Source organism: Podarcis bocagei, assembly GCF_964188305.1.
Source record: "Podarcis bocagei genome assembly, chromosome: 10".
Taxonomy (NCBI): domain Eukaryota; kingdom Metazoa; phylum Chordata; class Lepidosauria; order Squamata; family Lacertidae; genus Podarcis; species Podarcis bocagei.
In genome coordinates this window covers 47199211-47211896 of record NC_138135.1, presented here as the reverse complement: position 1 = coordinate 47211896, position 12686 = coordinate 47199211, and the positions used below count along the sequence as shown (strand labels likewise).

At 40.4% G+C, this 12686-nt stretch overlaps 1 protein-coding gene across 2 annotated transcripts in view; it reads left to right on the top strand.

Moving 5' to 3' along the window:
* Positions 1-12686, top strand: part of TRHDE (thyrotropin releasing hormone degrading enzyme) — a 210400-nt gene that overhangs the window by 92238 nt on the left and 105476 nt on the right. For both annotated transcript variants that reach the window (XM_081211937.1, XM_081211936.1), the window contains exon 4: positions 12204-12358. In XM_081211937.1, coding sequence (XP_081068063.1) covers positions 12204-12358 — 155 coding nt within the window. The remainder of the gene's footprint in view (positions 1-12203; positions 12359-12686) is intronic.

The window sequence follows — 12686 nt, the reverse complement described above, 5'->3', positions numbered from 1 at the left end:
TGGAGCCACAACATAGTCCAGTATGTTTACAAATGCTTACAAATGCTCATTACTGATCATCCACTCTGTTGTTAGCTAGTTTATAAAGCAATACTGCATAGACAGCAATTTTAGTCGCCATGTTTGTTCTCTCTCATTATCCCTGGCCACTGGTCATGTTGGCTGAGACTGAGGTATAGTCCAATCAGATCTGAAAGCCTATCCCTGCTCCAGAACATCATCTTGGCATTTATACAAATACTACTAAGATTGTAATGAACATTTACAGCCTGCTCTTCAATTCCTGGGTGGGAAACAAGGAAATGAAATAGCAATAAAAATATACACAGAGAAAAAAGTTACAAAATTTACAGAATCCATAAAAGATCAATAAATAATTCAGGCAGTATAGCTTCTTCATCATAAACAAAACAACAGTGAGGACAATAATTAGGATCTCCAGTTCAACCAAATATTTGGTTAAAGAACTGGACATCCAACCAATGAAAACAACCAAAGGGCATTGCATTCCCACCCTATTTCTCATCTGGGGCACTCACTCCTTCTGTGCCTCTCATATAAAGAGGCCCCCACACTGTGCCAACAGACTCTCACTCTGCCAGCTTGGCTGATAGGTGTGAAAAAAGGGTTAGCTGTGAGGTTATGATGCTGCTCATAGTGATGCATCAATATGATAGCTTACTTCAAGGTAAATGGCGTCATGCTAAAATAGATTGGCATTATCTGTCATATGGATATGACCTTAGAGAATTCTATTTCATATTGCGACTTTCAGTTCCCATGAAATGTAATATGAAGATGAATGCACCTGACAAACTATTAATCTCTATAGAACAAGCAAATTATTATATAAGTTATGAAATGCTCTGAAAACCCAGGAAAGTTCCTTAAGGGGGGTGGGGCGAACCCAGGAAACAATTAGTCAAAGCTCCAGCATTGGTCCTTTTGACCTCTCAGTGTAGCATTGAGTGAGCACTGCAACATCTAATTGGGTAGCTTCTTACAGAAAGATTAGAGGTAGCCATATATTCAGATATACTAGCAAATCCACTTGGTATGGCAAGTGGGCACTGGCATCTGGTCTGTGTGAAGAGAAGCCAGATGTCCAGCTTTTAAGCTAGACAGGTGAATGAAGATTGCTTGCAGGTGTTACCACAACTGCCTCTGCTCAAAGGTTGGGAGAAAAGGAGGTGTCTGAAGAACCTTGGCCACACAGAGGCAAAATGGGCAATGTTCCCCAGAGCTGATCTTCCCTGCTCTACTGCAGGAAAGGAAGGTGTGGGTGAGAATTGGACTCTCCTGCCTAAAAGCCCTTGTAGTGCCTTCAGGCAGTGAAGCACAGAAATGCATGCTCCTTGTTGAGCCCTCATGAGAAGCCAGGGGAATTGTTGCTTCAAGTCGATGACCAGCAAGGTTTGCTCTCTGTCTGACCTTTCCTTCAGAAAAGGAACTATAGTCCGATTTGCTTGCATGGAGCTGTAGATACACTGGATCCGTATCAAAGAGTGCAATCCAATGTGAATTCAATTCAGAAGTAAGTCCCACCATGTTTAATGGAGTTTGCTTCCAGGGAAGAGAGCAATAGAATTGCATTGTAAAGATATCCAGATGTAAATGCTTAAAAGTATTCCATTCTTTTCCTTCCAGCTCCTTCTCTTATTTCAAGATTTAAAGTCCCCTTAAATGTCCCCAGGCTCTGCTAGTAGCTGATGGAAAATGGTTGGATTCTGCTAGGTGAGGAAAATATGGAATGCTAAATGAGACAGACATTAATTAGCTGGCTTTCACAAAGCAGATTTCTTTCCACTTATTGAAACAACAACAGCAGCAGCAACAACAGCAAAGGCTGGTCATCCCATGGGCCATTCAGCATTCAGATCCCAAGAGTGTCTGGGGTTTGCCAAGCTAGGTTTCTGGTGCTAATGTGGAGAGGAAGTTCTTGTCAATACAGCAGAGGGTGGGTTTTTTGTGTGTGAATTGCTCTGTAAGACCACAACAGAGTTATAGCAGTGCCTTCAAAATGTAAGGCAGATATGTGACTGAAATGTCTCTTAGCTGCAATATTCTGAAACAGAATTTTAAATGTTTATATATTATTATTATTATTATTATTATTATTATTATTATTATTATGAGCTGTGGTTCGGCACTTTTCTTTTATGCTTCTTAATTCAGCTTGCCACACCCGCCCCCAAAAGGCCACGTCTTGCCTAAATGGTATTTTTAAAAGGAAAAGTTTCACTACTTTAAAATACATGTATAACATGTTTTTATAAGTGTGTCTCCTAAAGCAATACATTCTATTTTATGTTTTAACTTGGCATACTTAAATGAAAGGATGCCTGGTTTTGCTATGGAAGTCTTATATTTGTAGTTGGTTGTTAGAGTTTTTGCAGTGTAAAAGTGTGCAGTGATCAGATACATGTTGTTTTTAGCTATACAGTCCTCATGCTCTATTAACTGTGGTGTTAGGAAAATAGCTGTTGGCAATTTCCCATCCTGTCGGTACACTTAGTATTTATGTTAAAAACACCGCTTTTGGGAGGGCTGCACCAGTTCTCTCTTCTAAATATTTTCAGATGAGAATGCATTTCTTTCCTTGATGAATGTCTTATATACCACAACGGCTGAACATTGTGCACTGTCAGTGCAACTTAGAATTGCCACAATCTGGCTGCTGCCTCTGTATGTATTCTGTCAGTGTCAATTCTTTGATCTAATATAGACTGAGATGGGGCAGGGAGAGTGTGCATTAAGAACTTACAAGCAATGAAGCAGAGAGGAAATATTTATGTTGTGAGTTTTGCATTAGCTTTCCTCACAAGAAACTTTCTGAAAGATGCTTGCTCTCGCAAAACACCATGAATAAATTCCGATGGATTCTTTCAGGTATTGTTTCATAAGACAAAGCATTGCTTATAATTTCAGTGCTGTTTGTACATGAAATATAATTCACTGTCAGTGGAAAATTGAATTCATTTTTCAGTTCATCACTGAATGATTTGATGCTTTTTTAAAATTGTGAAACTATGGACAATGAATAGGTGCTATAAAAATGTATAAGGCATTTAAAAATATGCATGTCACATACTAAATATAACAGAAAAGGGCTTTTTAAAAATATGATGACTTAACTTTTCTTTCCATGTAGCAACTTATTTTTTCCTTCTTCACCTTCTCCCTACTTATAGTTCTTTCTTCTCTTTTCTGCCCTTGGGATCTTTAAATTTTACAATGCATTAAGCATCTGTTATATCAAAAGCCATCCATTGTTTATGCCACTTAATATTAAGAAATACTTCGTTGTGCAATAGGATGCAATAAAAAGTCAACAATGAACTGCTGTATGTCAGTTATTTTTCCTCAGGGGTCTCTAACATGCGTTTGACTCTGACTGAAATAATGACATACAGTTTTAGACTCAGATTGCTATCTTATCTCCACAGCCTTCCACAGTAAGGGTGAAACAAAATGCAACAACTGCAGACTTGTATAGAGAATTGGGTCTGCCCTCAACTACCTATAAAATGCTTAGGTATAAGGGCTATTTAAAGTGGGAGTGGGCCATTGAGCTCTTCCACCCAAATTGCTTTATTTACATGCTTTTCTTCTGGCTAGGTTCCAGTGATAAAAAGCCTCCCCCCCTCCGCCCACCATAGATGAAAAAGCAATCTTTAAAAAGTGGGTTGGGGTGGGAAAATTGTTTCCTGCCTGCCCACTCTCTCTCCATGCAGTTTTAACAGAGAATTTGCAGGACCCAAGTTCCTTCTTGGCATTGTCATGTCTAGTCCCATTGTCATGTCTAGTTGTGCCCTAAAAGAGCATTTAAATATGAAAAAAACAAAGATTGTGTATCCACTTTAGTCAGTTATGAATGCTAATATATGTATTTCAGTAGACAGATGTATTACAGAAAGGTGCATGCATGGTATTTTGAGTAAGTGTTATAGATTACTTCATCATTTCAGATAAGACTATGTAAATCCCTTTCCTGAGAGCGTAAATAATCAGTAGCACTGCTACCTACAAGGGATTAAAAGAAAAGAGAAGAACAGCTTCTGCTAGCTTTCCAACAAACCCATTAAATACATGTTTGTTTTAAAACTCTGTGTTGATAATTGTTTTTTAAGGATTAATATGGCTCTCTACATCTTTCCGTTTGAGGGACACTCCATATTTGTTTTCATTTTTGACAGCTGTCTTTCCTTCCCTGGTGGTTTCTGTTCCACTTGTTTGTTTTTCTTGAGTCTTTGGGACAGAACCTTGAGTAGCATGGCTGATCTGTGAATGCAGCCATGGAATTATGTCCTTTAATTTAGAAACTTTCCACTATACTCTCTTATGTGATTAGTTGGAAAAGACCTACAGCAAACAAGTATGTGTTACATGTCTTTTTCCAGGGAGAGCTGAAGCTCATTTGGAAAGTAAAATGCTTTGCATGCTCCTGGATGGACCAGTGATCTGGCTTGGTATAAAGGCTGCTTCATAAGTTCACATTTAGGTGTTGGTTGTTGGCGCCTGTCTTTTGCGAGAGACAATGGAGTCAAACTGCTGGGGAATTACAGTGCCTTCTGTGGCAACTGCTACTTGCTGTGTTGTTTTTGCTGCGTTAGCAGCCCCTAAGTGACTTTTCTGGGGTGCAATTCTGGGCAGTGTGTATGGAGATCCTGGGCTGCCCAGACAACAAGACCTCAGTAAGGTGGTCCAAAACAAAGCAGGGCAATACTTTTGGCACCAGCTTGGCCATAGGAGTTGCTGGAAGGAGGCATACAAGGTGCCATCCAACTTTCTTAGGGACTCCACTCTGGATTTGTGTAGTGTTTGCTCCCTAGCCTTTTATTCTCCCAAAGATGTTCCACAAGGTATTGGGTGTGGATTGTTCCTCAGGGTTTACTCCTGAAACCTTTCTCACAAATAACTATGGCTGTAAGGAAGCAGAGGTTTAGGACCAGAGTTTTCCTTCTCTTAGATGAGCTACCTTCACCGGTTGAGTGAAGAAGCCCCACTTCATTTCCCTCTATAGCACATGGAGAAACCACCTTCTTGACTGTTGGACCTGCTCTTGGTCTTGTCCTCTCAATCTTCTGGAGCCAGTCTTTGCATGCAGGTGATAGACAACTCGCTAACTCCACTGATTCAGCAAGGGCTTAAGACCCATTGGCTACCCTCACCAGGTTTAGCTGGCAAGTCGGAAGCCATTTCCTGGGATGTGATATACCGTATTTTTCGCTCTATAGGACACACTTTTTCCCCTCCAAAAATTAAGGGGAAATGTGTGTGCGTCCTATAGAGCGAATGCAGGTTGTGTAGCTAAACCCAAAGCCAGAACAGGGAGACGGAGTGCTGCGCAGTGCTCTGTCTTGCTGTTCTAGCTTGGGGTTAGCTGCGCAAAGCCTCCGCAGGGCAGCGGGGTGCCTTCACCCCACTGCCCTGCGGAGGCTTCAAAGGCTGTCCCCGAAGCCAGAACAGCGAGACGGAGCACTGCGCAGTGCTCTGTCTCGCTGTTCAAGCTTGGGGATGGCTGCGCAAAGCCTCCGCAGGGCAGCAGGGTGCCTTCACCCCACTGCTCTGTGGAGGCTTCAAAGGCTGTCCCCGAAACTAGGTGCGCTCTATGGTCCAGTGTGCCTTATGGAGTGAAAAATACAGTATACACACACACACACACACACACAAAATCTATGGTAGGATCATATTTGGAATACTGTTTACACTTCTGGTCACCATACATCACAAGCATAGCCCTGTCTAAACAGTCCCACCATGAGGAATGTGTAAAGGCTTGGAAGTGATTTGATACTGAGTTGATGGGCTTTAGGCTTTGGTACAGCTAGAGAAATAGACTGGATGGTGGGGGAGGCAGCCACAGGCATCCTCTGAAACCAGTTTGGTTCTTGCTGCTGCTGCTGCTCTGTACTCCCAACAGGTATCGATGGTGAGGCATCTACTTTAGTATCCTGTGTCTCCTGTTCTCTAACTAAATTTGTTCTGAAAGTCAGATCATGAGCAAGAGGTGATGTATTAGTTAGCAATTTCCTTTATTAAGTTGCCTAGCATATCCCATTATAAGGGAACACTTTGTAAAAGTTCACACACAAGTTCTAGTTTCCTTTAATTGCCACTTGAAGCTTTGGGGAAAGTGTGATAAATGTAAGTTGTAGATTTCTGCTTTTATAACGTAATAAAGGGATATTACAGAAAGCAAAAGAAAATTTCTCTTAAGAGACCAAGGTTTTGTCTTGTCTGATAAATGTTTTCCTTTAATGTTGGATTGTTTAGCAACCCTTGAGTTTCTCTCTTTTGTAATGTGTAGCTCAGCTTACTTGTTTGGTCACTCTGAATTCTTGTATTAAACTGATTCTTTGAATAACGCGGGTCCTTCTTATATGAGGCACGTCTATCTTGATGTGCTTCCACAAGAACCGAGTCAGTTCTTTTTTAACCTAAATAAAAATGCAGGAACAAAATTTGATGATATAATTCAGATTCGCAGGTTGAAAAGCTTTAGCACTGGCCATGATTAAGTTTGGGCAAAATTGACAAAAGGCACTTAAAAGTATTCTTTGTGATTTCTTTGCAGCCCCACATTTTTGCAGCCCCTTTGATAACTTTCTAGAGCTAGCAAGCATTTTGATGGGAAGTCTGCTGGCCTTCGAGAGGGATGCGGGTGGTGCTGTGGGTTAAACCACAGAGCCTAGGACTTGCCGATCAGAAGGTCGGCGGTTCGAATCCCTGCGACAGGGTGAGCTCCTGTTGCTTGGTCCCTGCTCCTGTCAACCTAGCAGTTCGAAAGCACGTCAAAGTGCAAGTAGATAAATAGGTACCACTCTGGTTTGAAGGTAAACGGCGTTTCTGTGCACTGCTCTGGTTCACCAGAAGCGGCTTAGTCATGCTGGCCACATGACCCGGAAGCTGTACGCTGGCTCCCTCGGCCAATAAAGCAAGATGAGCGACGCAACCCCAGCGTTGGTCACGACTGGACCTAATGGTCAGGGGTCCCTTTACCTTTACCTTTACCTGCTGGCCTTCAATGTGCATACCAAAGGAGGATTCCCCCCCCCCAGCGTCCCTGCACCCTTGCCTCTTTTGTGAGGGTGCCTATGGCTCAGAAAGTCCCATTCCACAACTGTTGAGCATACAGCAACAAGTTGCCCTCCCTCATTGATCTCTCCCACTAGGTTTTAACACTTGCTGGATTTAGGAATTAGAAGGTGCTCAGGCATGCAGCCTAACCCCCCCCCCCATAACAATACAAATACTTAGTTTAAAATCTTATTATGGATTCGGATTCACCTGAAAAAGCATAATCCAAGCAGAAAAAGAATGCATCAGAAAGCTTTTGAGAACACAAAGAGTTGCAGAAGTACAAAAAAATGGAGGGGGACCCAAAATATCCTAATGAGTGCAGCACATATTCACTGGGCATGAAGGAATGCTGACGTATGAGGGGAGGAGAATTGAAAACCGGGGAGAATGGAATGATGTATCCTTGGAAAAGTCATGGCTGGCTGACTGTAATTATGTACCTTTCTTCAGGTCCTGCTTTATTTTAGTTTTAAAATTTATACCGCTTTTGCAACACCTAGGTCCCACAGCAACTTTTATACAAAATGACAACATATTGCCTCACATCATGCATAACTGTGTATCTATTTAGTGAACATTACTTAATGTGTTTGGAGTTGCGGCTAGATCCATTTGTAGCAATACATTTATTTGTTAAATATTTTTCACATGTAAGTGGGGAATATGAGTGTTACAAGTCACAAAATTCTCCTTATTTTATCTGTGCATTGTTATAAATTATACTTTGTATTCAAAGCAGTTGGTGTGACAACATGTTTCATTGCTTCTTTATAAGTATAGCTTTATGAATAGTATACACTTCAATAAGAGCATTGAGATCATATCCTTATATCAGATACTGAGTTTATGGCTGTCCTACCCTTCTTCTGAATCATCAGATATGGCTACAGTGCTGTATGAAACAATAGCATTTAGATCCCACACTATTTATCGAAAAGCTGTCTTTATAAAACACTAATTAAAATACATTTTTTTCAGTGTTAGAGTCATTTTCACATCCTTTGTATTTAATTGGTCAGCATTAAACATGAGACAGAAGTGTGAATATGCTGGGAATGTGGGCTTGGGATAACATATCTTTGTTTGAGACTCTGTCCTGCCATGAGATACCCAAAATCTTCCTGATGCAGCACGTGTAGATGGCGTTGAGGCGTCATTCCTGGCGGGTGTAAGTTGCCCATGTCTAAAGACGTGTGGTCACCACAGTCAGTCAGGTGGTGTACCCACAGCAGTGGCCAGCGGAGGAATGACCCCTGAGAGGAGGAGAGAAAGAAGAAATACCTTCATCTGCAGCAAAACAAGTCTCTTCCATACTAGTTTCTACAGCCACATCAGGCTATACAGCCTGAAGTTAAACACTGAGCTTTTTTACATGTTCTGGAATTATTTCTGTGCATCTCTGCATCAAAATAGTTTGCTGCTGTCTTGTGAGTAGGGAGCAGCCATGATATTCTAAGAAAAGCTGCAGAGTATTTTAAAGAATCCCAGTGCAAGGAATTGGACTGGACACTTTCTAAATAGGAAAATTCAAAGATAATTGCACAACAGCAGGGACTCCTGTTCGGTAGTTTACTTAGCATTTGGTTGAGCTAGGCCTGCATATGGCTCTGCGCTATGGGTCAATTAGTTATGTTTGCCCACACAGAAATTAATAGCTATATGACAGTCTGCAAGGGAATAGAGCCTCCTGGAATTCATTGCAGCTACAAAGAAAGGTTTTGCCTAGAGAAAGAATAGGATAGAATTTAGTGTGTATAAATAAACTGGGACTACATTTTGACCAGGAACTGATGATAATATAGAAGCTAGTCCAGGAGTAAATTCAGTACAAGTTAGTACCAGTATTTTCTAGCATGCCCAGGGAAAGGGAAAAGGTAGATAAACAACAGCTGTGTAAGCAATAGTCATGGGGACACATGCAGAGAAGTTGCAAATGTAGGGCACACCTGCTGCAGGTAGATGTCTTGCAAGCTTTTCTGTTATGCATACTTGATAATTTCAAGGTAGGGGTGCCCAAGGGCTTTATGTAATTGACTAAGCAAATTGAAAAGGAACCACCACTTTTAAATTAGATAGCAACGAAAAGAAACTTAGATGTGAGCCCAAAGACAAATGTGAAATTAAAAAACAGGTTGTTCTTCAAATCACTTTTAAATGGCTAGTGTTATACTGATAGTTTCTGTTTTGCATCATGATTATATTGGTTAAGAATAATGGGTTCTAATCATATACTGTTGCACAACTCGAATAATTATGATGCTTTAATTAAATGTTTGGAAACAAAAGATACCAGGACCTTACATACAGATTTTGCTACACAAATCATTGAATCATATCTGCATGATATTATTTTACTGGGGAAAAATGAATTTCTAAAACCCATTTATCCAGCTGCCAAAAACGAAGTAGTTACTCCATTTGCTTTGGCACAGGGTGAATATGACAAGCAGACAGTACTACACTAGAGCCTTTTCTCAGGGCCAGCAGATGCTCCAGGTGTTATAAAGACCTTCAGTGATATCCATTGTTAGTTATATGAAATCAGTGGATGCATATAGCCTACGTACCCTGGAGTATAACTTAGTTGGATATACTGCCTTTTATGAATAAAGTGATAGGACCACACTACCCACCGATACAGTGGTTAAGAACTTAATTCATTCTGGAGGTCCGTTCTTAACCTGAAACTGTTCTTAACCTGAAGTACCACTTTAGCTAATGGGGCCTCCCGCTGCTGCCGTGCTGCCGGAGCACGATTTCTGTTCTCATCCTGAAGCAAAGTTCTTAACCTGAGGTACTATTTCTGGGTTAGCGGATTCTGTAACCTGAAGCGTCTGTAACCCGAGGTACCACTGTATAAGGAAATCAGTATTTTGACTGATTTCGCAGATTGAACAAAATGGGATGAAAATAATTCAAGGAGACAAAAATAAAAATTGCTTCAGTTTCCAATTAAGTAAGTTGTCGTAATGCAAACAGAAATTGTGGTTGGTCTCGGCTATGGCTGGAGTGGGGAAACTTTCTTCCCAGCAGAGTGATTCCCTGTCTCCCCATACCTGACTGGCTACTTGGATAGGTAGGTGGGGCCATGATCTCTGGTTACCAGTTCTTCAGTTTGCACTCAAGCTGAACTGCAAAGGAAGATGTCAGCCTATCCAAGCAAGGCTTGAAGTTATTGTCAATCAGCTGATTGGTGGTAACTTTAAACCTGCTTGGATCAGCTGCACTCCAGAGTGCCTGACTGTAAATTATTGGAATTTAGCCAGTTGAATTAGGGCTTGAAGTCACTGTTGAGTGACACTAACTTCAAGCCCACCTTTGGCAGGGATAACCTCCATTCCAGAGTTCCTAATTTAAAAGGCACTGCACACAATACACAGTTGCCAAGAAACAATAAACTCTTAGAGTTGTTCCTTTGCAGACTTGTCTTTACCACTCTTGACACCTGATGGAAACAAGCCAGATTCAGAAATCATGAAGTTGTCTCGCTTGCTGCTCTAGAAGAGAAGATTTTTTTCCAGCTAAAGTGGGCCATAACAATGCCACAACACAAATTTCAATATGCAATATCCCTACAGTGTTACAGAGTAAAACATAAGAGATAGTGAAAATAAAAAAATTCCTTCCAGTAGCACCTTAAAGACCAACTAAGTTAGTTCTTGGTATGAGCTTTCGTGTGCATGCACACTTCTTCAGATACAAGTGTGCATGCACACGAAAGCTCATACCAAGAACTAACTTAGTTGGTCTTTAAGGTGCTACTGGAAGGAATTTTTTTATTTTGACTATGGCAGACCAACACGGCTACCTATCTGTAATAAGAGATAGTGGTACTAGTAAGTACCACTCTTGGAAGGCCAACTTTGACAGGTGGGTGGGACAACCCACTGAGTAGGATTTAACACAGAATGCAGTCAAGCCCATCAGCTGACATCAATAGTAATGTTGGGTGATTGAGAGGTGGGTGTGAGCCAGATTGCATTTCTTGATAGGCCAAGATTGGCTTGTGAGCTGAGGCTCCCCATTCCGTCTCAAAGACTAGAACAACTATTAATGACACAAGCTCTTGTGGACTAGAGTCCATTTTATCAGATGAATGAAGTGTTATCCTAAACTGATTGATGTTTTCATTTTTTAATATGGTATGTATTTTTCTGTTTTATATTGTTACCTACCCACCCCGTAACCCTCGGGTAAAGGGCAGTATAGGAATTGTACTAATAACAATAACTGCCTATAATTAGCGTAAGGTACTGTAGGTTACTTTAGGCTGAGAAATAGGAGACTGTCTCAAGGATACCCATTGAGACATGAGCTTCAAGTCCAATATTCTAATCGTGGCTGGGCCAAATGCCATTAGTTTTGCTTCTCACCTTAAAAGTAGCAATTTTCTTTCATTTTACGTATGACTGTGTGCAGGATTTCATTTATGACTTTTGTTTTCTCTCTTTGCTGCTATTTCAAAAATTAATGTTGATCTGTGTTGATCTGAGTTTGTCCTACCTATAAAACATTTGCTCCAAAGGTTTCTATTAAAAATCACATTTTAAAAAATGACAATTTTTGGCGTGAGGACAAATGTTTAAAATTATCTTTAATACAGTATTGATAATGTTAGCTGTGAAGAGTAACTGAGTAATGCTGCACATATCTACTCAGAGGCTAGTTCCATTAAGTTCGAGGGTGCAAATGTGTGTTACTCCCACATGTGAGTGGAGGAGTAATGTTCTGTAGAATTGGAATTTGCGGGTCCTGATTTAAGACAGTGTCTCAAGCCATTATATTACAGCTCCAACCTGATGAATAGGGATTTCCCATATTTTGCAGTATGTTTTTTTTATTGTTATTGTTTTGCTACCAAAAACAGTGAGTGATACCAAATCCCATTCAAAGTATGTTACAGCATGTTGAGACAACGGAAGAAATGACACTAGAAGTAAAGCGTCTCTGCTAACAAATAATTATGAGTGTTACTAGTGTTTTTATTAATGTTTTTATTTGTGCAGAGTTGTTTGGAAAAATAATTCTAAATATGGTTTATGGTTCTTTTATTTACCAGGAATTTTAGATCATAATAGATCCCACAAGCGCAGTAAAAGTACATTTCATTCTGTTTCTAGATTTATTAGCTGTGCCTAAGCATCCGTATGCTGCTATGGAAAACTGGGGACTAAGTGTTTTTGTGGAGCAGAGGATACTTCTGGATCCAAGCATTTCTTCCATATCATACTTACTTGATGTCACTATGGTCATTGTGCATGAGCTATGCCATCAGGTAGGAGATAAACCTTATCACTTGTGAGCATGCTACTTAAAACTGTTGTTGTCGTTGTTTAAGTCAAAGCATTTTCCATGTTGACTGTTCTCTAAGGAAAACTCAGTTACCCAGAAGGGAAACACATCAATTATGGACATTACTATGATAAACAGACAGACATTAAGTAAAATAAACACTATAATGATAAGCATAAGAAGTTCACCAACATTCAAGAAATGGGAACCTGATCAATATTGTAAAATTTCCTTCCCTTTGGTGTGATTTGTAATAGACTTTTGTCTTTATATAGTTAAGCATAGTGGTGTTCTCAGGAAGTGATTAATTA